General features: G+C 33.5%; 1 protein-coding gene across 2 annotated transcripts; it reads right to left on the bottom strand.

The window, feature by feature from the left end:
* Window positions 1-1,033: 1,033 nt before the first annotated feature.
* LOC132755641 (rab-like protein 6) lies at window positions 1,034-25,470 on the bottom strand. Of its 2 annotated transcripts, none has more exons than XM_060746535.1 (14): window positions 25,180-25,470; window positions 19,306-19,492; window positions 18,304-18,410; window positions 17,649-17,771; window positions 17,114-17,214; window positions 16,299-16,439; window positions 15,365-15,470; window positions 14,355-14,458; window positions 13,506-13,624; window positions 12,560-12,986; window positions 9,890-10,610; window positions 9,155-9,224; window positions 7,456-7,538; window positions 1,034-4,424 (listed from the first exon to the last, which is right to left on the bottom strand). In XM_060746535.1, exons 2-14 carry the CDS (start codon window positions 19,439-19,441, stop codon window positions 4,224-4,226), a joined length of 2,439 nt encoding a protein of 812 aa, XP_060602518.1. In that variant the 5' UTR covers window positions 19,442-19,492; window positions 25,180-25,470; the 3' UTR covers window positions 1,034-4,223. The 2 variants fall into 2 exon arrangements, with proteins under 2 accessions (XP_060602518.1, XP_060602526.1); XM_060746543.1 differs by having other exon boundaries at window positions 25,170-25,470.
* Window positions 25,471-25,497: the final 27 nt, after the last annotated feature.

Here is a 25,497-nt window from a genome sequence, read left to right on the forward strand (position 1 = left end):
AGTTTTTCCATTACGAAATTAAACAAGAGGGCCATGATGGCCCTGAGGTCGCTCACCTGTATATAGGCACCCCCCCACCCCCAGGCCAATTTTTACCCAAGGGCTTTTATTTGTTTATTTGAACAGACTTGGTAGACACCCATAAGAAGATGTTTCATGCTAAACATCTAAGTTCTAGCTCATTGGGTTTTTTAAAAGAAGATTTTTAAAGTTTTTACTATACACATATAGTTAAAAACAATGACACCCCTGGGGCAGGGCCAGTTTTGACCCCCGGGCTTTTATTTGAACAAACTTTGTAGATATTTACTTAAAGATGTTTCATGCTTAATATCTAAACTCTAGCTATTTGGGTTTTTTCAAAGAAGATTTTTAAGTTTTTGCTATACACATATAAGGAAAATCAATGACCCCCCCCCCCCCGGGCGGGGCCAGTTTTGACCCCAGGGCTTTTATTTGAACATATTTGGTAGACACCCATTAGAACATGTTTCATGCTAAATATCTTAGCTCTAGCTCTTTGAGTTCTTTAAAAGAAGAATTTTTAAGTTTTTACTATATGCATATAGGGAAAATCAATGACCCCCTGGGGCGGGGCCAATTTTGACCCCAGGGCTTTTATTTGAACAAACTTGGTAGACACTCATTAGAAGATGTTTCATGCTAAATATCTTAGCTCTAGCTCTTTGGGTTCTTTAAAAGAAGATTTTTTAAGTTTTTACTATATGCATATAGGGAAAATCAATGACCCCCTGGGGCGGGGCCAATTTTGACCCCAGGGCTTTTATTTGAACAAACTTGGTAGACATTCACTAGAAGATGTTTCATGCTTAATATCTAAGCTCTAGCTCTTATGGTTCTTTAAAAGAAGATTTTTTAAGTTTTTACTATATGCATAAAGGGAAAATCAATGAACCCCGGGGCGGGGCCAATTTTGACCCAAGGGCTTTTATTTGAACAAACTTGGTAGACACTCACTAGAAGATGTTTCATGCCAAATATCTTAGCTCTAGCTCTTATGGTTCTTTAAAAGAAGATTTTTTATGTTTTTACTATATGCATATAGGGAAAATCAATGACCCCCCGGGGCGGGGCCAATTTTGACCCAAGGGCTTTTATTTGAACAAACTTGGTAGACACTCACTAGAAGATGTTTCATGCCAAATATCTAAGCTCTAGCTCTTAGGGTTGTTTAAAAGAAGATATTTAAAGATTTTTCTTTCGGTTGCCATGGCAACCAGAGTTCTGCATGGAATTAAATTCTTTGAACAATTTTTAAAGGTGACCACCAAAGGAACATTCCTGTGAAGTTTGGATGAAATTGGCTCAGTGGTTTATGAGGAGATGTCATTTAAAGCAAAAGTTTACGGACGGACGACGGACGGACGGACGACGGACGGACGCCGGACGAAAAGCGATCACAAAAGCTCACCCTGTCACTTTGTGACAGGTGAGCTAAAAAATAAATCAAATAAAACAATTCAAAAGGCACAAAAAGTCATTCTTTTACACAATATGTTCACAAAAAAAAATGAAATAAAAAAGAACAAAATGTAAATATTGTTAATATACGAATCGAATCAAGATCTTTTATTCAAAAATGAATACAGTCATAAAATGTGAATATCAAAAAATTATCAAAAAAAAACAAAAAAAACATTATAAAAAAAAAAACAAGAGCTGTCCGTAAGACAGCGCGCTCGACTTTTTTATTGCTTGCCAATAAAAAAAGTTTTTGCAGTAAAAGGCAATACAAGAATCTCTGTATTTTTAAAGTGAACAATGGCCATGAGCATTAAGATATTTAGTGAAGAATTATTTTACTGAATTGTGTGATACCCTTGAACACTGCAGCAAAGTTTGAAATGTTTAAGTCAAAAGAGGGCTGGTAAGAAAGAAAAAAAAACTAGTTGTTTGATACCCTTGAATATTACAGCAATGTTTATATGACATAATTTATGGTAAAGTGAACAAGTGGATAGGAATGAATTTTTTTAGATTTTTTAAGTTTTTTAGTGCTTGCCTATAATACAAAACATTGACAGTTAAGGGCCATAATTCAAATAAAATCTTTGACAGAATTACCTTCTCCTGGACATGTTTGGGAATCATGATTGTAAACAAGTATTCCAACTTTCAAATTAATATCTCAAACAGTTCAGTCAAAAAGTGGACTGGTACTAAAAACTTAACCAAGATTCTAAGTCGATAAAAGGCCTTAATTTTTAAAACAAATCCTTGACAGAGTTACCTTCTCTTGCGTACAGATGGGGGTAATGATGTGAAATAGCATTAAAAGTTTCAAAGCAATATCTCAAAGGGTTAAGGCAATAAGTGGATTTTACCCATATTCAATGTATTTTCTAAGTCAAAAAGGGGCATAATTCTGTCAAAAACCTTGACAGAGTTATGTCCTCTTGTCTGTTGATGAAGGTCGTGATGGTAAACAAGTATGGTCAGTTTCAAAGCAATACCTCCAATGGTTTTGAAATAAAGTGAGGTGGTACAAAAAACTTAACCAAGCTCAATACACTTTCTAAGTCAAAAAAGGGCCATAATTCTGTCAAAAACCTTGACAGAGTTATGTACTCTTGTCTGTAGATGGAGGTTATGATGGTGAACAAGTATGGTAAGTTTCAAAGCCATACTTGTAATACTTCTGAAATAAAGTGGGGTGGTACGAAAAACTTAACCAAGGTGTGACGCCGACGCCGGGGCGAGTAGGATAGCTCCCCTTTTCATAGAAAAGTCGAGCTAACAAGTTATTAAAAAAATTTTAAATTGAAATTGATTTTTCTCAGTATTTTAAATTGGAGGATAACATTTTATTAAATTTAATATATATTATTCATTATTATTCACAACACTTGAAATAATAAAACTTCATCAATTAATTACCCATTTTAAAATGCCTTTGAAATTATTCACTATTGTATGTAAAATCCTTAATTGAACACTAAAATAAGACATACATGTTATGATGTATATGAAAATTTCCTTAATATCATAAAAACTTTTGGAATGGAATGATAATGTATTTTTCTCTCAATGATTTTAAATGGAATTAAGAGGTGCATCATATATATATAAGTGTACCAATACCAATATATTTCAACACAGCAAGGCTTACATACCAGAGTGGAATCTAATTCCTTACAATACAATTAAGTCCATTCATATCTTTGATCATCTTTATATTTATTTTTATTATAAGTCACACCCATAATATAAAGGTCATATGGTGACATTCCAGCTTTACTGGTGGTGGAGGAAGAGGTCAGTTGACCACCTGCGTATTTCAGTTTCAAGCTTGTTGGGATTCAAACCTTTACCATTGAGGGGTCAGTGATTTTAAGTCAGCAACCATTACCAATTGGCTACAGACACCCTATTTTAACTCAAAGAGTAACTTTACTTTACAGGAATGTAACGGATTGCTGAACATTGTATTCTGTGAATGATGGAGATTAGGTCATAATATAAACTTATTAAGATTTACCATTGGTAAAGCTATATCGGACCACTGTGTTTGCTTGAAAAATCAATATTCTACACTGACCTTATAATATTGTACTAAAAAAAGATCAGTTTTCATTAAAGCTTTGCAATACATTCCATATCATATAATAAATATGTCTTACTCATCATCTATATTTATTAATAATGAAAACATTATATTAATACAAAAAATATTGTACAGACCACTTCAAAATCAAATTGAATTTTGGCTTTTCTTTTGGTGTTTTTCAGACACTGTTTCAGTCATACAGTGGCTCTACAGCTTTACTAGTGCAGGAATACTTGAGGCATAATTACTTTGTAATAATTTTGACACCAGTGTAGAACCACCAACCAGTTGTAAGCTAGCTAGATTGCTTCCTCACAAGAAAGATTCTTAAGTCCAAAGCCAAACTCAAACACAGTTGTGACAGGCAAGTGATTAAAGAGTCATTGAACATAACCCAGTCAGCAATGATACCCCCTCAGACTTGATGCTTCTTATACACAGTTAAATGTCACATCAGTTTATCGCAGATGTTAAATCAAAATTGATAAAACTGTATTCTATTTCATTATAACCTTGACCTTGACTGTAATGCAATATACCCGTATCCTTGCACCCCCCAAACATTCAAGCTTCCTGCATATTAAATGACATGGCGCTGTATTTTTAATACAATACTGTAAACAAAATATTCCTTTGTATCTACTTGTAATGTCCATTAGAACGCCTCGTACGTCTCTCCTGACTTGTCATCGGCCAAGAATTTCTCTAAATCATCATCCATCCCTTCACCCTCCTCCTCTAGTGTTTTCTTCTTCTTTTTCTTGTCCTTTTTCTGAGCATCGGAATCTTTGATACTTTCTTTCTCACTTTTTGACCGTTCCTTTTTCTTGGTCTTTTTCTCAGGCCTTTCTTCATCCTAAAAAGTCAAAATAAACTTTTGTCATGGCAAAGAAATATATTCTTTTTTTTTTCAATGATTAAAGTGGTTTGTGCCAATACCTTTATAGGCGTGGGGTTGACATAAACTACCCGCATGTACATATAAGCAAAGACTTCTTGAAAGTGACATTATGTCTATCCAAATGAACATGTAAAAATAACATTTTGCCATTATTGTGTTCAATCATATATTTTGCTGTCACTAATCACATGAAAGGCGGAAATCTCTATATATATAACTTAGAATGAATTGATAACATTCAATTCTTAAAAAGAGTGGGGCAGTCTTTTTTATAATTCAAGTTATTTTCATATGGTACCATAAACATTATCAAATATTGGTCAATCAACATTATAAAAGCCAATCTTTTGAAATACTTTACTTATTCAACTAAACTTGACTCAAATTGTATATGTTTACATATACATAATAAAACTATAATCAATTTATATGTAGGACACACTGAACAATTAAATATATGGCTTAGAAAAAATAAAAAAAATAACAAGAGGGCCATGATGGCCCTGAGGTAGCTCACCTGTATATAGCCCCCCCCCCACCCCCAGGCCAATTTTTACCCAAGGGCTTTTATTTGTTTATTTGAATAAGAAGATGTTTCCTGCTAAACATCTAAGTTCTAGCTCATTGGGTTTTTTAAAAGAAGATTTTTAAAGTTTTTACTATACACATATAGTTAAAAACAATGACACCCCTGGGGCAGGGCCAGTTTTGACCCCCGTGCTTTTATTTGAACAAACTTTGTAGATATTTACTTAAAGATGTTTCATGTTTAATATCTAAACTCTAGCTATTTGGGTTTTTTCAAAGAAGATTTTTAAGTTTTTGCTATACACATATAAGGAAAATCAATGACCCCCCCGGGCAGGGCCAGTTTTGACCCCAGGGCTTTTATTTGAACATACTTGGTAGACACCCATTAGAACATGTTTCATGCTAAATATCTTAGCTCTAGCTCTTTGAGTTCTTTAAAAGAAGATTTTTAAAGTTTTTGGGGCGGGGCCAATTTTGACCCCAGGGCTTTTATTTGAACAAACTAGGTAGACACTCATTAGAAAATGTTTCATGCTAAATATCTTAGCTCTAGCTCTTTGGGTTCTTTAAAAGAAGATTTTTTAAGTTTTTACTATATGCATATAGGGAAAATCTATGACCCCATGGGGTGGGGTCAATTTTGACCCCAGGGCTTTTATTTGAACAAACTTGGTAGACATTCACTAGAAGACGTTTCATGCCAAATATCTAAGCTCTAACTCTTATGGTTCTTTAAAAGAAGATTTTTTTAAGTTTTTACTATATGCATATAGGGAAAATCAATGACCCCCCCGAGGCGGGGCCAATTTTGACCCCAGGGCTTTAATTTGAACAAACTTGGTAGACACTCACTAGAAGATGTTTCATTCCAAATATCTTAGCTCTAGCTCTTTGGGTTCTTTAAAAGAAGATTTTTTTAAGTTTTTACTATATGCATATAGGGAAAATCAATGACCCCCGGGGCGGGGCCAATTTTGACCCCAGGGCTTTTATTTGAACAAACTTGGTAGACACTCACTAGAAGAAGTTTCATGCTAAATATCTTAGCTCTAGCTCTTACGGTTCTTTAAAAGAAGATTTTTTAAGTTTTTACTATATGCATATAGGGAAAATCTATGACCCCCTGGGGCGGGGTCAATTTTGACCCCAGGGCTTTTATTTGAACATACTTGGTAGACACCCATTAGAACATGTTTCATGCTTAATATCTTAGCTCTAGCTCTTATGGTTCTTTAAAAGAAGATTTTTTAAGTTTTTACCATATGCATATAGGGAAAATCAATGACCCCCGGGGCGGGGCCAATTTTGACCCAAGGGCTTTAATTTGAACAAACTTGGTAGACACTCACTAGAAGATGTTTCATGCTTAATATCTTAGCTCTAGCTCTTTGGGTTCTTTAAAAGAGATTTTTTTAAGTTTTTACTATATGCATATAGGGAAAATCTATGACCCCTTGGGGCGGGGTCAATTTTGACCCCAGGGCTTTTATTTGAACATACTTGGTAGACACCCATTAGAACATGTTTCATGCTAAATATCTTAGCTCAAGCTCTTATGGTTCTTTAAAAGAAGATTTTTTAAGTTTTTACCATATGCATATAGGGAAAATCAATGACCCCCGGGGCGGGGCCAATTTTGACCCCAGGGCTTTAATTTGAACAAACTTGGTAGACACTCACTAGAAGATGTTTCATGCTTAATATCTTAGCTCTAGCTCTTTGGGTTCTTTAAAAGAAGATTTTTTAAGTTTTTACTATATGCATATAGGGAAAATCAATGACCCCCTGGGTCGGGGCCAATTTTGACCCCAGGGCTTTTATTTGAACAAACTTGGTAGACATTCACTAGAAAATGTTTCATGCCAAATATCTAAGCTCTAGCTCTTACGGTTCTTTAAAAGAAGATTTTTTAAGTTTTTACTATATGCATATAGGGAAAATCAATGACCCCCAGGGGCGGGGCCAATTTTGACCCCAGGGCTTTTATTTGAACAAACTTGGTAGACACTCTCTAGAAGATGTTTCATGCCAAATATCTAAGCTCTAGCTCTTATGGTTTTTTAAAAGAAGATATTTAAAGTTTTTTCTTTTGATTGCCATGGCAACCAGAGTTCTGCATGGAATTAAATTCTTTGAACAATTTTTAAAGGTGACCACCAAAGGAACATTCCTGTGAAGTTTGGATGAAATTGGCTCAGTGGTTTATGAGGAGATGTCATTTAAAGCAAAAGTTTACGGACGGACGGACGGACGATGGACGGACGGACGCCGGACGAAAAGCGATCTCAAAAACTCACCCTGTCACTTTGTGACAGGTGAGCTAAAAAAAGACTGCCATACTCTTTTTTTTTTAAGAAAAAAAAAAACATGGATTTAGTGATTTTGGAACAGACTTTTCATGATAAGTATGACAGAAATAGAGTAATTTGCACTTATAGATTTCTTGTATTTTTACCTTGTCTCTTTTCTTCTTTTTCTTCTTCTTTGTCTCTTTCTCTACTCCACCATCACTACTTTCAATATGTTTCTGACTCTTTTCTGAAATACCGAAAATATTCTTTTCTTACTACACTGTAAATTTTGGGAACACTACACATGTTTTACCAGTGTTTCACACAAAAACACTGACGTTTTCATATAAAATGCCTATGTTTTGTATACGTTTCAGTGAAAACACATGTGTTTTCTCGATGCCCAGAAAACGGTGGTGTTTTCACAGGACAACCTAGAATATATAATTAAATAATTTTACATTATTGAATGAGTTGAAGTCACGCAAGTGTTGTGAATAGGCCACATGTAAAATAAGAATGAGACAAAAACATCATTTGTGTCGGAAAATTCGTATATACTTGTCATCCAGAAATCTGAAAACACGTGTTTTGGCCGAAAACACTAAGAGCAGCTGAGGTTTAATCTGGCAGCGGTTACTTCCCCTTAGCACAAAAAACATGACATATGATTTGATATTTCTACGGTAAAAAAATGGTTAAATTATTATTTGTTAAAAGTAAAAGAAAACTCCACCTTTTTTTAACTGAATTCAGGCAAATGACCCCATAATCCTCACTTTATTACCACGTACATGTAATTCATCACCTTAGTGCATTAACAGGTAAACCCCTTATATAATTCAATAGGAGTTAACAGGTTACTGCACTAAGGTTAGGTTGTGATGACTTTCAATTAACTTTCACTTGGTATAGAAGGTCCTCACATATCAATGTATGTTTTACTTTATTTTTTTCATTGGGTTTTATGTCACACCATCGCTGTAAAGGTTATATGGCACCTTTCAAGCATTACTGGTTGTTGAAGACTTCAGGTGTCCCATCCATGCATTATTTCAATCACAAACAGGCACCCACATAGAATGTTTTATCTAAGGCTCAAGCTGGTGGGATTTTATGTCACACAAACATAGTATAGGTCTTATGGCAGAGGTTCAAGCTGGTGCCTGGGTAGAATATGGTTTAATTTTCTGCCAGTTAGCCTGACAGCTAAATTAAATGAAAGATTTCATGAAAATAACAATGGTGGTATTTACACAACACCTTCCTGATATACAGACTTCTGTCATTAAAGTAATATACAATTATAACTTATTTTGCATAATATGGATTCTTAACAAAATGATTTTCAATCAAAATTAGTATTTAACAAAGCCTAAGATATACAGGGTGAAGCCTGTTAACAAAAAGTTAATGAAATTAATTTCATCTTTTTCCATATTTTACTGTGACTAAGATTAAAGCAGTCTTCAGTTTTTCTTAAGATTAAATATGTTAACTTTTTAAACATATGTTAATAATGTAATAGGTTTAGATAAATCTTTTAACATAATCGTCAAATCGAGAGAATTAAGGTGGAAAATAAAATTTCTTGATACATCTAATCTACCAGCCTGCTCAATAGATGTAAATAAGAAAAGTGGACTATTTATTTCCCAGATCTTCTATATTAAGAAACATCGCTGTCACTTTATTAATAGCTCTCTGGAAGCTTTGATATTAACAGTGATATGATTCACTTTTCCAAGATAAAATTACAGAAATACTTAGTTTGTAACAACACAGAACTTTTTTTCCAACAAAAATAAAAACTGCAGGCTGCTTTATCACAGCTGAGTACAAAGATAAAGAGTATAACAATACTTTTTGTTTTCTTTTTCTCTTGACTGTCCCCAGCATCTGCTACTATGGAAGGTTTTTCTTTCTTAACTGTCTGAAATAACCATAAATAAATTCAATAATTACTACTTGGGTTTAATCACTGTCATTATTGTAATTGTTCAAAGTTAAAAAATGAGATGAATAAATCTAAAGCCCTTATAATAAGTAATTTTTCAAATGTGTCATTTGATATACTAGAAAATGAAAAAGAAGGAAAATACCTCTACATTTATATTTAATTATTAGACATGCAACAATATATCATTCTGTCACAGTACAATAGCAACTGGTGCATATTGTGGTCTAAAACCCTCACACCACGATATTTTCAATTTCTTTCATATTTTTCTTATATTGATCACTTATTTTTAAGACTATTTCCAGCACTGCAACCTTGCAAAATGTAATGTACATCCCCATTTTTTTTATTGTCTGGCAAAGACTTAACAGCATGTCAACATGGCTGAAGATAAATCAGCCAATGACTCTTATGTATAAATATTAATGATGAGCTCAGAGCTAAAGTTCCCAGTCAATACTTAGAATACCAAACATGAAAAAATATTATACAGAAGAATTCATTTTGTATCATTTTTATTCAGGACACCTTAATTATTCATTGAGAGAATTTAGACTACCGTATTACCTTTAATTCCCAAATGTTCTAATTCAAGAATGAGAGAGAATTAACTTGGCCTATAGGAAAAAAGTTTTTACCTCTTGTTTGTTCAGCCAATCATTAAACACATCGGCACCACCAAAATCTTCGGGATTAATGTCCGCATCCTGAAGCACGGTTATTTGGTCATCGGACTCGGAATCAGAATCTTGATTGGACGATTTCTCTTCTGTCTTATGATTGGTGGAATTTGTCACATGATCGGATCTACTTGAATCAGACGAGATTTTCCTAGAATGAGAATTACCTGTCTGTTTATTTAAACTATTGCTGATATTATTAGATATATTTTTTTCTGTGTCACTTGTAGCATTAGATGACAAAGATCCTGTTCTACTATGTGTCTTTGTGCTATTTATAGAATCAATTCCTAGATGTGACCCAGATTTCACAACCGCTTCTTTATCACTTCCGGATGACACAGAGTTTGATTTCGGTTTTTTTTCCAAGTCATGCATATCGGAACTATTTTTTTTGGCACTATTTTCATCACTAACACTTTTTTTAGTTTTTGCATTGTTGTAAGCAGCTTTTACAGTTTTCTTATTGTCATCAGACGACAGATAATCTTCATCATATTTCACAGTTTGTGTATTGGAATGCGTAGTGTCTTCATCGTCACTTGATAAATCTATGTCTTGTGTAATTTTAGGCCGACTGGTTCCCTGTTGGGAGGATTTACTTGCTTCTATTTCATCCTCAGAATCAAGTTCATCCTGGAAACCAGCTACCATTGGATTACCACCATCTTCATCCTCACTAGAATTACATAAAATAAAAAAAATAACTAGAAATGTGTCATCATGCCACGGATGCCCCCGCATGCAGCCAAAATTTCAGATGGTGCTTTAATTATTTTTTTCATTTTAAGTTCAAAGCCCTTAAAACTTTTCAATGTTAACACAAACCATTTTCATACAATGTTCAAGGCACTGAAATTATTCAGTCTAAACCTTTTAAAAATAGCATATTGCATATTTGTAGCCAAAATAATGGCTAAAAGTAAGAGTGCTGAAAGTGAAAGTTCAAAATTTTTCCAACATTCAGGAAAGATAAGTTTGTCTTAAATCATTGAACTACAACCATATTCAAACTTAAACTGCTTATTCCTAAGATGTATCTATATTATTTTCAAAGTGAAAGGGACATAAATCATCAAACCATGACCAAATTCTAACTTGACCTGCCCATTCCTTTGACATATCCATATGTCAAATTTAAGTTGAATATGTAACACTGTTGGGTAGATAATGAACAGAAACTGTAAATTTCATATTATTTTCAAAGTGAAAGGGGCATTACTCTGCCAAAAATCATTGAATCATGACCAAACTCGAACTTGGCCTGGGCATTACAAAAACATATCCATATGTCAAATTTGAGTTGAATGTGTTGTACCATTGGGGAGATAATAAACGGAAACTGAAAATTTCATATTACTTTCAAAGTGAAAGGGGCATAACTCTGCCAAAAATCATTGAACCATGACCAAATTTGAACTTGACCTGCACATTCCTTTGACACATCCATATGTAAAGTTTAAGTTGAATGTGTTGTACCTTTGGGGAGATAATGAACGGAAACTGAAAATTTCATATTATTTTCAAAGTAAAAGGGGCATAACTCTGCCAAAAATCATCGAACCACAACCAAATTCGAACTTGACCTGTATTTTCTCATGACATATCCATATGTCAAGTTTGAGTTGAATGTGTTGTACCTTTGGGGAGATAATGAACGGAAACTGAAAATTTCATATTATTTTCAAAGTAAAAGGGGCATAACTCTGCCAAAAATCATCGAACCATGACCAAATTCGAACTTGACCTGTATTTTCTCATGACATATCCATATGTCAAGTTTGAGTTGAATGTGTTGTACCGTTGGGGAGATAATGAACGGAAACTGAAATTTCATATTATTTTCAAAGTAAAAGGGGCATAACTCTGCCAAAAATCATCGAACCATGACCAAATTCGAACTTGACCTGTATTTTCTCATGACATATCCATATGTCAAATTTGAGTTGAATGTGTGCAACCGTTCTTAAGATAATGAACGGAAACTGATGATGACGGAATGACAGAATGACGGAAGGACGGAAGGATGGAAGGACGGAAGGACGGAAGGATGGAAGGACGGAAGGACGGAATGACGGAACAGGGTAACACTATATGCCCCGGCCATTACATGGCGGGGGCATAATAAAAATCAAATTTTGAGTATTTGGTAATTATTTTGAGTTTGTATTCAGTTACCTAACATTTTTCTAATGACCTTCAACGCGTATCACCAAAATATTGATGCACCTTGAGGTCAACTTTTGTTTTCTGTTTAAACTTTGCTCAAAACTGGCTTTTATAAAAAGAATTGCAATGTGGAAATTAACATTGATTTCAGTGCAACAACGTTTAATTTGAATGCAATAAATGACTTTAATCTAATGCAATTAAATATAAAAGTTCATTAATAGTTTACCAGACAGCTAACGGCAACAAACCGTTGAATAATTAAATGTCAAAAACAATCTTAAGAATATAAAGGAACAAAGCTGTTGTCTGTTATATATACCTGCAAATAAGCTGATAGTCTCCTTAACAATGTTAATTTACTTGATTATCTGTAATGTGTCACAGGTTAAATGCTTCTTAAATTTGGACACAAACTTGGAAAAAACATTTGTAAATTAAGTTAAAAGCGATACTAACCTATCACTATTTTGCTCTTTACTACTGCCCCTAGAAACGTCCTTCACCTCTTTGGTATCGTCAAGGAAACTATCATCAAGCTCTCCAGTATCTGGGACAAAATCTTCAACACTCTTCACAGGTGTAGTTGGCTCTTCAACAGCCTCTGGTTTTACTTCAGCAGACGGCCCTTGTGCTTGTGTGTTTTGTTTACCAAACAACCTAGAGAAAAATCCTGACTTCTGCTCCGCAGGTTTGACAGTTTCTTTTTGTTGTGTTGGCTTATTCTGTTCTTGAGATTGAGGCTCAGGTTCTGGAACTTCTGTGATTGGTGTATTTGACACAGGAGAAGGTGTGGCCAATGAAGAAGTAGGAGTGGTTACACTGTGATTGGCATCTGGAGTGACAGCTGACTTCTGAATGGCAGGAGCTGATACTGAGCGTGGAACTGTGCCAAATAAATAAAGCATTGATAAACATGAAATAAGAATTTTACAACAGGGTTTACTTTTGTTACTTCAAATCACTATTGTATAGCCAAAGAATATTTTTTAATACAAGCATATGTTAACAGTAGGTCAAATTTTTCTGTATCCAGGATAAAACTAACTAATTTATGAACTTTATTTTCAAATGTAAATACATTTTGTATCAATTCTAGAAAAAGTTGATAAAAACTTAAAATGTACTGCAAAATGATGAAACTATAGAAGAAGATAGTGGGGAAAATATCATTTTCAGGAATTAATTAAATTGTTTTTTCTGTAAATTTTTTTATAAAGGCTGAGAAATTAACAACATGATAAAATATAAGGACAATAAGTGGCGGCATGGCCGAGAGGTAAAGGTGTCAGACTATTAGTCTAAGGATTGCTGACAACATAGGTTCCAACCCTGTCAGGGACAAGCCAATAAGAAACTTTACATTCATTGTAATAAAAGAACTCGGAACGTAATGTCAACTCACCATTAGACAAGGTACTAGGTTTAACTGGTAGTGAATGTGGTGGTGGGGCAGTCATCATCCCCTGAACACCCTTAGAGTCTTGCTGATCACGCCTCTTCTTTGCCAGCTGATCAATAAACCTGTAATGTATACAAATATATTTCAATACTTTTTCTGTATGTATATTCCATACATTAATTCTATGACATTGAAAACTCTTTAAAGGCTCTTTTATTTTGGTGAGAATATCACAACTAACATTTTTTGAAGTTAAGATCGTCAGATACCCATGGTTTATTAATATGTACCACAACATGTAATCAACTGTGTGTAAAATGAATCAAATTTCCTCGATATTCAGCAATATTCAGCAAGAGGTGCTTAAATTATCTATCAATGAAATCGTGTTTAGCAAAATTTATATTCTTTGACAGCAATGGTAAGCAACTATCAGAAACAAAATAGCAGCGCCAACGATGTAAACCTGTTTCACGTGTGTTGCCAAAATGAAAGGCAAAACTATTCCCAAACTAAATTATTCCACAAGCAGATAGCAAAATAGTAATTTTTTTTCTAGAATTAACATTTTACCGAACGCTGTTTAGAACGAGCGTTTTGATTGGTTTAAATGAAAAATCGCCTCAATAAATCTTGAGGCAACTAAATAAAAAGCTGTTTTTGACACAGCTCTTATCAACTGGATATCTGTGAAAAATCCCAAGGCTGATAAATGTTAATGGTTCAGCCATGGGTATCTGACGATGGTTAAAATTATTAATTAAAAATTTATTAAAAACTTATATGATTTAATATTTCAAATTTTAAAACATTTTCAAAACTTTCAAAAGCTTTATTATCCTACAAACATACACGTCATAATTCTGTTCCTCAGATTCCTCGTGTATATCCAGCTCTTCTTCCGTACATCGTATATCTTCGGAGTTTATCTCTAACTGTTTTAACAATGTTTCTCTCTGCAAACAGTTATATCAACATACATGTCCTCTGCTATATAGAATTCACATTAACACTAACAGTATGGTTGTATTTGAATAACCTTCATCATCCTCAATATCTTAAATTGACATGTCCATTTTTCAATGTGGACAAAACTATTAATCGCTTTTATGACAAAATTCAAAATATTTACTGACTGTCTAAAAAAACAGTGCAGACCATTATCAGAGGGCACCTGAATGTACCAGACTATCTACTGGTTCCATGGGCATATTCAGTTGTCAACACTGGGATAAATGTTAAAGGATTTTGAACAAGTGATTACAAGTCAGGAAGGTTAACCACTCTGCCTGGATTGCATTGTTTCATAAAGTAAAACCTCTGTTATTTATTTTACCTTAAAGTGTTAGTAAGGCATATAGCAACCTCCAACTTAAATGTTGGACTGAAATCCCAGGGTATTTAATTTGAGGCAGTAGAATTTCTGTATAGCTTATTTTGTCATATGAAAGGCCTCTTAATAAACATAATTTGAAAGGGGAAGTTATAATAACCACTTTCCCATCATAGTTTTAGATGTACAATATAAAATAGTTAATACAGGCAAACCTGTATTTAAGACCACCTCTGAATAATAATCACCTTGTGTATGTGCTAAAAAGCCACTCTGAGATAACCCTTCATTGATTATAAAAATAAAATAAACCTCCAAATAAAGACCACATGTCTATAAAGGACATGTTCAGTCTCTCCCTTAGATGGCCCTATTGGGTTTGACTGTATCCCAATACCCTTTCATGGAAAAACTACTTAACATACATTTACATGTATTCTACAAAAATATATGCAAGAATAAATAAACATATCCAGTATGCATCTAATCAAACAATTGTTATTGTACTATGAAAAGAAAGTAAACTTACTTGAAGTTGAAGAAATGGCAGATTAAAGAATTTATGAATATATTTGAGACCAAATCCATTTCTCATTGAAGCCTCAGCATAGCGTATCTGGCCAGATCCCTTTGGTCTGTAATTATTGAAATGTTGATATTAATAAGATAACTCAATAAATCAAAGATAACAAATTCATTACAGTAACTATAAAAGGAGCTCCAAAGAGGTCCGAGAGATAAAATATATAAAAAATTTTACTTATTACATAGATCAACTGGAGCATTTAAAATGAAAAAAGAAATTAATATGCAAAAGATTATACCTAAATACAGAAACTTCAGTTAGTGTGACTCTTTGCTACAATTGAGTTAATAGTTTAAAATGCTTTGATTTTTTAAAAGGCATTTTGCAAAATTAAAATGATTATTCTGCAAAAACGGAATGAGCAAATGATCTGAAATTTTGCAAACAACTTATTGATCCAGGCCTACAGCAAATGATATACAAATCTCAAAAAAGTATTTCCAGTCCTGTCATGACAAAAGACTTAGTGGAGTCCTTACTGTACAACATCTCAAGAGGTTAATGACATTAATAATGTACAACTTTAAATTTGAAACTGCCTATTTTTAAATTCAAAGAATTCAATAACAAAAGTCCTGTTAAGTACATGTACCTTAAGTAATAGATATATAAACTAAGTGATTTTTCTAGATGCATTGACAGAAATTACTTTTTACTGGCCGTTCACTATGACTACCAGCATCTACAAAATAAATTTCTTACAAAAATATTTTATTTCACACTATTCCTGTGATTTTTTGTTACCTACATAAATGTCTTATCTGAATTGAAATGAATCTTTCACAAAAATACAGTAACCATTTGACACATCCAGCCTAAAAAATTCATTAGCATGGGGAAAAACTGATAGATAATGACAATAAAATATTCAAGTTACCTATTCAGACTTTCAACAAAGTATCTAGCTTTATCCTCCAGGACTGTTCTATGATGTCCCATATCTCTATGGTTACCAAGTATCAACACTGGAATACTGGGAGGAATTCTCTCCATCTCTTTCTCAACATAATCATATGTCCTGTAATGTAAAATTTACTGAGCAAGTCTCTTACTGCCTTAAAAATATAATAAGTCATATTGGAGATATGTCGGGTTATATAAAATTTATCATCTGTATTTATAAACTTGACAATCAAAACAAAGCTGAATTCTTACTCTACAAATGATGGAGTACCTAAGTAAAACAATCATTTTTTTTTCTTCTAAATTTTATTAAAATTAAGGAGTTTACAAGATATTAGGTAATATTGACAAACTCAATCTCTTAAAGCAACTTTCGAGCATGAACAAGCTTCTCGTTAATTAACTATATACAGCATAATGCATGTTGATAAAATGGTCTATAAATTAAGTTTTTGTTGGGAATACGCTCATATGCATGTGCCCTTAAATGATGCCAAAGTATGCATGATGTTAGAGAACATCACTTTCTATGTTTTGTAGTATGAAACTTTAGTAGTTTTGAACAAATGTATCAACCAGACACTACGTGTTGAGCATTGTTTTCTATAGTATATTACACTTACCGATATTGGTGCCGTGACCAGGAAATATAAACCCATGTTTAAATATCTAGTCATTCATTTACAAGATTTATCTATCAGACTACTCGTGTAAATTATAACACAATGCACATATCTAGTGATAAATCAATAAGGAAAACTAAACAAGTGCCAATTATTGTTCCCTTACCATTGTTTTGTTATATCATACATGAGGACAGCCCCATTTGTTCCCTTATATACATCTACAAAATCAGCATCCAGACACGGCTCTGCATCATTCTGCTCATCCTGAAAGTATGATCATGGAAATATTTTCAGTAATGAAAACAATTTTGACATGTAAAAAATTAAAGAAAAAGATGATGATTGTTAAATGAATGCAAGCTGTGCAACTTGTAATGGTTGAAGCTAAAAAATTGATACATGGAATTTCAATTACAAATATACATGTATTGTCGGGTGCTGTAAATTCATCCCTGTTAGAGTCATTATAGAACACTTGGATCATTAGGAAATATAGTGTATCATACAAACAGTGTGAAATGCTTAGAGTGACTAATCATGGCCACATGTGGATAAATATTGACGTTCTTCAAATATTCTTGCTTCATTTAAATATTCACATCATCTTGTAAAGGTCATTTGCATAGCACATTACTATATCTTATATACATAGTAAAATATTTTGTGAATAAAACAAAAACAAGAAAAATTTTCAAAACCTCGTCTGTTGCTAATTTTAACCCTTCTTTTTTCTTCTTCTTCCTTCCTTTATCAACAACATCCCACACCTCTACCTTCACAACATCATCTGTTGCTTTGTAGTTCCACTGTATGCTAGCAACCTGAAGATATATACAAAGGGAACAATGCAAATAAACCATATAAATATTTAATTGGTGCCTTATTAACCTCATTCCCTTTTCAAATAGTATAATAATTTTTCATCAATGTCCGAGAAAAAAATCCCCTTCACAAGTCAATTTTTTTATTAAATATTTGAAAAGAAAGGGACATATCTTAATAATTAGAAACCACTGACGTCCCGTAAGCTGGCTGGATAGCTTCCTCACATGAAGGATATGTGATAAATAAAATATTATATTCTATATTTATATATAAACAGGGGATATTGAATGAGTGTAGATTCAGTACTATATTTAAGAACTTGTTGAATAAAATAATATTAGTTAATTACGCTAGCCAGAGGCTCTCATAATATAATTTTTTTGAACTTGTTCAATAAATTCAGTATCCCATTCATTCAATATACTCTGTGTTAAAATTAAAAGTCTTACAATTTCAACAGGCAAATGCTTTATTAAATTTTGACTGTGGGTTGCAAACTTTTTTAACCCTGTAATAGAAAATAATCACCTGTATTTCATCTGTAGGTATATACTCCTCTGTAAATTTTTGACCCTGTAGTCTGTGAAACAAACAAGTCTTTCCTACATTTCTGTCTCCCCTAATTACCACTTTCACTGTAACAGTAATTAATTAAACTATGTATGTGTTACCAGTACATGACAGCTATAAAATTATCTTTAGTCTCCTTCAAAATTTAATAAAAAACTGATTTATTTTAACAGATAATTTTCATTGTATTGTAGTGTTCTTTTACTTGTATACCACATGTTATTTGTTTGTAAACCAATTTTAGCTTGATTGAATTGGGCTTTAATGAGTGATATTATGTAAGCTCCAAAATAGTCCACTGCAAAAGATATTTGGGTAGCAGATTCTTTGAAGTCACTTTATCATATACTTTAGATGGCATTTTTAAAAACACATTTTAATGATTTTCTACAGGAAATCACTTTAAACAATTTGAATATGTTGATTGAGAAGGAAATGTTGGTCAAAGTTTGAATAAACATTATATTCCATCATCTATGATTATAAGAATGTTTCAATTCCAAAAAAAAGACAATTATGCTAATTCTTTCCAATAAATAAATGTAACTAACTAGATATCTCTGATGATTGATTAATGATTAATATAGTAGACTGCATAAATATGATTAGAACATTATCTGTTACCTAAATCACTATACATAGCTAGCCTATTAAGGTAATAAGTATATTACAGACTTTACTTTACAGTATAGCTATCTTTTATCTTTAAGTACCAAAATTGCAATGTTTAAACATCTTTAGGTTCATTCCTATAAAAAGCTGATATCTTTTTTTGCAAAAAGAACAATCAACACAACAATGCAAACTTATGATCACCTCAGTCATTGTATTTTTGTTGCATTTTCATTTTTGTTGTATCATGTAGTATTTTGGGTCTGAGTCCTATATGTTACAAGAATAAACTTTTATTATTATTATTACTATTATAATTACAATACAACAACAAAATCTGATACTTACTGTTATACTGTACCCCTTTAGCAAACTTGCGCTGTAAATTTGCTCCCATTGTTTGAAGTCCTGGTGGAGTTACAGCTCCCCTCCCTTTACCAGTTACATCATCTGAACTTCCTAAGAACTTTTTGAAAAACGGCATTCTGTCTTTTTTAGGGACTTCACTTGTGCTTATTCACCAATACTTGAAGGTCTGAAATTGAAATTTAAAATTTTAACATGATAACAATATCTCAGCAAAGAAAGAATGCTTTTTACTGGAACAATATCTAACTTTTGCTGTTGAGGACAATTAAAAGATAAAATAAAGTAAAATAAAGATAAAATAAAACATGTTGTACAAGTTGAACTATATTGAGCAAATTTAAGGCCCCAAATGACCAGAAATTCTTTTTCTTTTACTTTTATTTCTCAAAAGCTTTTTATTTTTGTAGTCCTGTAAGTTACTTATACCATAGCCTCAAGTTATAGGCCAACTTAACCTAAACATTATTTTGCTTCTGTTACATTTTGCCAATAATAAGCACTGTTACGGAGTATAAAATTCTTAATCTTACACCCACTACCAGTATAGACCGTAATATCTAGTTTGATGATAGCTGTTTAAGGTGGTAACGAGGCTCTGCCAAGTTTCTGCTAAACAGTTACCAGAGAGCTAAATATTCCAACATGTGTTTGATTCTTTTTCTTTCATATCAAATATTAATCATATTCTGGAAGTTTCATGTAGCACCTTTTATTATAGTAGCATATTAATTTACAAAGTCTTCATTCATAACGGAAACATCACATACATCATCCTATGATTGAAATTTATTCATAAAAGGCACACGGAATGACATGCAAGAATGTATTATATTTAAATATTTTGCTGGAAAGTCAAAATACCACTATGTTTACATTTTCCAATTTTTAACTTTTTTTATAAAATGTTAATCTGAGATTCTGACCTACAACACATCTATCTTCCAATAATGTCAAACCCCTTGCAGGGACATAGAGTTGTCTTAGAATCAAAATTGCAAGAAAGTTAAAAAAATATATATTTAAAAGAGCATAAAGAATATTAAAAAATATTAAAATCAGGGAGCTTTAAAATTAGGGTGAGAAATGTTCAATGCCAGCTATGGCTGCACTGTAGAAATGCTCTGGGGTAATAATAACAATAATAACAAGAGGGCCATGATGACTGTGAGATCGCTAACCTGTATATAGGCCCCCGGAGCGGGGCCAGTTTAAACCCCAGGGCTTTTATTTGAACAAACTTGGAAGACACCCATTAGAAGATGTTTTATGATGTTAAGTTGTTAAGTTTTTACTACACACATATAATGGAAAAAAAAGTTTTTACTATATGCATATAGGGAAAAATCAATGACCCCCTGGGGCGGGGCCAATTTTGACCACAGGGCTTTTATTTGAACAACTTGGTAGACACTCATTAGAAGATGTTTCATGCTAAATATCTAAGCTCTAGCTCTTTGGGTTCTTTAAAAGAAGATTTTTTAAGCTTTTACTATATGCATATAGGGAAAATCAATGACCCCCTGGGGCGGGGCCAATTTTGACCCCATGGCTTTTATTTGAACAAACTTGGTCAGGGCCAAAAAACCCTTCTTTGTAGAGGCCAAATATAGGCTGCTTCCCCAAACAATCTAGCCTCTTTTTTTCCCCAGTTTGGTCCTTAAAATTCCCCAGTCTTTAAATTTCCCATAGAATTTAGAACAAAATTAAATGATGGTGTTGAATTCAGGTCTTTTACTGCCTTATTAGTAATTTCCCAGTGCTTTTTGCTTTTCTAGTTGGAAGAACTTTTAAAAGTTTTTGTTAAATTTGAGACCCCTTTTCCTTAAGTATGCCAAAATCACCCATATTTTCCCCAAGAAAAAGGCTGAGGCCCCTTCCCCAAAAATGGTGTTTGGGCCCTGTTGGTAGACACTCACTAGAAGATGTTTCATGCCAAATATCTAAGCTCTAGCTCTTTGGATTTTTTAATAGAAGATATTTAAAGTTTTTTCTTTCGGTTGCCATGGCAACCAGAGTTTTGCATGGAATTAATTTCTTTGAACAATTTTTAAAGGTGACCACCAAAGGAACATTCCTGTGAAGTTTGGATGAAATTGGCTTAGTGGTTTATGAGGAGATGTCATTTTAAGTAAAAGTTTACGGACGGACGTCCAGACGGACACCAGACGAAAAGCGATCACAAAAGCTCAACCTGTCACTTTGTAACAGGTGAGCCAATATTAATAATTAAATAATTATAATAAAGACTTTATTTAAAGAGGCAACTTTGTTAGGCAAGCCCAGACTTCCCTGCAGGGGTAGGTGGTACCAATGGTGTTCAATCCTGGGAAAGGAGGAGAATTTATAAGGCTGAAGCTTTTCGTGAAAAACCTATAACACTGGTGTTGTTCATGGTGTGTCACATTCTTCAATGGGGATAGCAGCCATACCATGGTGAATCTTTTAGAAAAGAGATTTATAACCTTGCATCTAAATGTCTTAGTTCTAGTTTTTAAAGCTTAAGGAAGTGAAGCATGTCCGTGACACTAGAGGTCTGACCACAATCAAGCTACTCTCCTTTGGACATTTTCAATTTGATCTATTTGAATTTTGGTGTAAGGAGTAGATGGTAAGGAGACCATACTTCAAAGATCAAAACCATATTCAGGCCTTGACAAATCCACTTGCCAGATCACATTTGTGAGTGAAAGTTCGGTTCGGGCGAAAAAAAGTAGATCAAACTCGGCCGGCTAGGCGAGGACGATTTTCCCAATCCAAAAGATATTTCTCTAAACATTTATACGGGGAAGTCAAAGACCCGGCCCGCGAAGCGGGTCCGGGCTTTGGCTTGCCCGGCTATTGACTACACGTGTATATTTAAAAGAAAATCAAATAAAAACCAATTCAAAAATATATAGAATTCTATACCTATCAATGAAATTTTCAGTGTCAATTCCAGTCGGGCGCCGCCATTTACAATGTAACTCTTTGATAATAGGCGGGTATTCCGATAACGGAACAAATCTCAACTTTTCGGATAAATGATAATCGTCGAGTGTTCCGAGTGAAAACGGAAGCAGTGCATGTAAAACCGAATGACACCTTTAAAACGGAAAGAATGAAAGGAATTTTTAACGACTTCCCCGTTCATAGGCTTTGCCTAATTTCATATTATAAATGAAGTTATTTGGTAAAAAATCAAGCTGCAGAAGCCTTTCAACCGTAATACCGTTCAAACAAAACCCGGAAATTGATCTCATTGCGAATTATAAAACTTTACCGAACACAAATGATGACTCGATTAACACCTCCTTCTTCTTCTGTAATGACAGCAGCATTTGACAATGTTTTAAAACTTTTATACATGTAAATGCGTTCGGTAAAGTTTTAACTTTTATACTTAGCCAAAAGACTCATTCCGTAGCCTAGTGCATTAGAAAATGAATGAAAAAAGTATACATGTCACAGGGTGAGAAAAATGTGCAGCCTGACCGGGACTCGAACCCGGGACCCTCAAAATACCGTATCGCGGCTCTACCAACTGAGCTATCCGGCCGCTTACACATCATCTCCCCTAAATAGAGAACAGTTCTGAACCTTGACATACAGCCTACATAAAAAGAGTATATATTAAAAGTATAAAAAGTATTATAAACAACAAGTAATTGAATTAAGCCAGTTATACCGATATAGACCGATAAATAGTAGATTTGAGTCATGTATTTTTGATTTAATTATTTTTGTCCCTCAAAATGCACGAAAAGTATATTTTGTGAAGAGCAAGGAATTTATTGGATCAAAATAAAGAGCGAGTGACATTATAAAAATTCTTCAAGGCCTGATATTCAAGCTGGGGTCCGTGTAGTCTCAATTTTTCGACGGCAAGACAGACTGATTTTATAATCCAGGGTTCTCACTAGGACTTTAAAACATGGAGTCCATGGACTCCCAACCCTGAAAAAGTTGGAGTCCAAAAGCGCGTCGCAATTAATATGTTTACAGATTAGTTATTAAATGCTCACAATAGCATTGCTGATATTTTGAATCTTCAAGAGACTTTCAAAGTTTATAGTTATTCACAACAAACTCTGAACTACATAGTAAATTTATTGTTTTGTTGTTAATATTTATTTTGAAATTATTTCATTATAATGCATCAACACATGGAACTCGTTTTTTATTTTTCACTTTCATACCAAATCAAATTTTATTCTGGTAAAATAAGTCCACTCTAAAGACAAAAAGTTTACATTTGTAAAAAAAACGTAAATGTATATAGGAAGCGTTTAGCGGAATGAATAGGAAAATCGTGTACAGCTTCACACAGTGTGTAAGAGATTCATCCGATCGATAATTATTTTAGCAAATATCTTCAAAAGGGGGCAAATTGAAGATCGATATTTAAAGATTTAATGTTGATTGAATAATAAAGGAACAATTCATTCACATGTTTGGCTTGGAAACTGAGAATTTTTGCGAAATTTTAGGGTTTCTGGCGAAGTGAAATTGCCGATGTTCGGGATCAATTTTCTAATAAAATCTAAATATCAAAGAAAAGCGTATGTGTATTTTGGTTTGTTGCCCTGGAATTTCGGCACAATATCTCAAATTCTTAATACTCTTATAAAACGTTTTTGCAGGCATGAAACGAAAGCAAAATTTTGCCTAGAAAATGCCGAAAATATTCGACAATAATTCAAAATTACACTCATTTGTAATTTGAGAAAACAGTCTTTAAACTTGCGGCGTAAATAGTCAATATTTTTATCGTTTTGTCGGTAAAATTTGCTAATTTCCAATTAACTGTTGATCAAATTTATCTCGTGTTATATCTGTTAATTACACCTACAGCGCGTGTACATACATTAGTCTGATCTCTATTGCGTGATAATGATCGAAAGCGTTATCGCTGATTGGTTAATAGCTTCACGGGTCGATGTGCATAGGACCGCCTACCTATAGACTGACACGCGCTGACGAATTTGTGTATTAGTGGTTGTAAACAATCGGCAATGTTTATGCGTCCCCAGGCTAAATTAAGCGTACGTGGAATCCTTACTCTGAAATATTTGCGTCCAGCTGTAATAAACATGCGTACCGGGACGCCGAAATAAGCGTCCCCGAGAACCCTGTAATCTGATATTTCATAGATGTCTGTCTTTGCGAAGGGCGACCATCGTATATATAAAAAAAGCCCTAAAGCGCACAATACACCGATAAACACTTTCAGAACTAGCAGACGACAGGCTATTCATATCAGTAGAATTTCGAGTAAAGATAACAGATTGCGTATCTCACTGTATAAATCGTATGTAAAATGGTCTGCCATATGGTAGGTTTAACAGTTAATTAAAATACTTTTGAAGTCCAAAGATGTGTTGAATTTTATACTGTGACGAAGCTAAGATCCAAAGCTTTCTATTGGTGTAATACATTTTAAAATCGGACATGTAATCACAACAAACTAGCGGTTTAAAAACAGCTATTTTGTATTGTTTTAGCATAGGCGATATTGATTTTACTCGAAGATAAGGGAAGCAACTCGTATTTTTTCACTCGATATACCTCGGTTATTTACGTAGATCATATTGAAAGTGTTTATGGGTGTATTTGTTGGGCTAGGGTCCGTGCATCTTGCACAAGTGAAATTGCTATATCTTCACAAAATGAAGTATATGTTGACTATAATGGTGGTGAATTTTGTATAGTTGACATTTTTATGTAATGCTCTTAATGGCACTTTAAGAGAGTATGGATTTTTGACGTATGAAAGAATGTAGAAAAGCTTCAAAAAGACAACAAATTGTTTTTGAAAATGATGACAACAATTGAGAGTGTGTCACTTTAATAAGTAAACATTTTACTGTACGCAACCTTGTTTTCCAGCCTTTGTTGTTACAATAGTTAATTCAAAATCAAAGTAACAGACACCATCTTCATGCTGTCAATCTGTCAATTTTTGTGCATTTCAACCCGGAAGTGACCGAACAACACCCCAAATTTTACATAAATTAGTACATATTTTTCTACTATTTTAGCACGAACACGGCCATTAAACAATCAAGAATGAAGATATTTTTGAAACTGCTATGTTAAGAAATCCAAAATTAGTTTATATTATTTTTCAGCTGGTATAATATTTTTAAGAACTTTGCGCGAATCTCCTTAAAGTACTATTTGCGGAAGATGCAC

This window comes from Ruditapes philippinarum, unplaced genomic scaffold (assembly GCF_026571515.1).
Source record: "Ruditapes philippinarum isolate M1 unplaced genomic scaffold, ASM2657151v2 ctg546_1_1_1_1, whole genome shotgun sequence".
Taxonomy (NCBI): domain Eukaryota; kingdom Metazoa; phylum Mollusca; class Bivalvia; order Venerida; family Veneridae; genus Ruditapes; species Ruditapes philippinarum.

What these genes read in the sequence shown, in the direction of transcription:
- LOC132755641 (XM_060746535.1), bottom strand. Translation starts at nt 19,441, where the DNA reads ATGCCGTTTTTCAAAAAGTTCTTAGGAAGTTCAGATGATGTAACTGGT. An exon ending in TAAAATTAGCAACAGACGAG is followed by an intron (nt 17,215 to 17,648) that starts GTTTTGAAAATT and finishes TCATACTTTCAG; the next exon opens with GATGAGCAGAATGATGCAGA. An exon ending in GAGGAACAGAATTATGACGT is followed by an intron (nt 13,625 to 14,354) that starts GTATGTTTGTAG and finishes TATACATTACAG; the next exon opens with GTTTATTGATCAGCTGGCAA.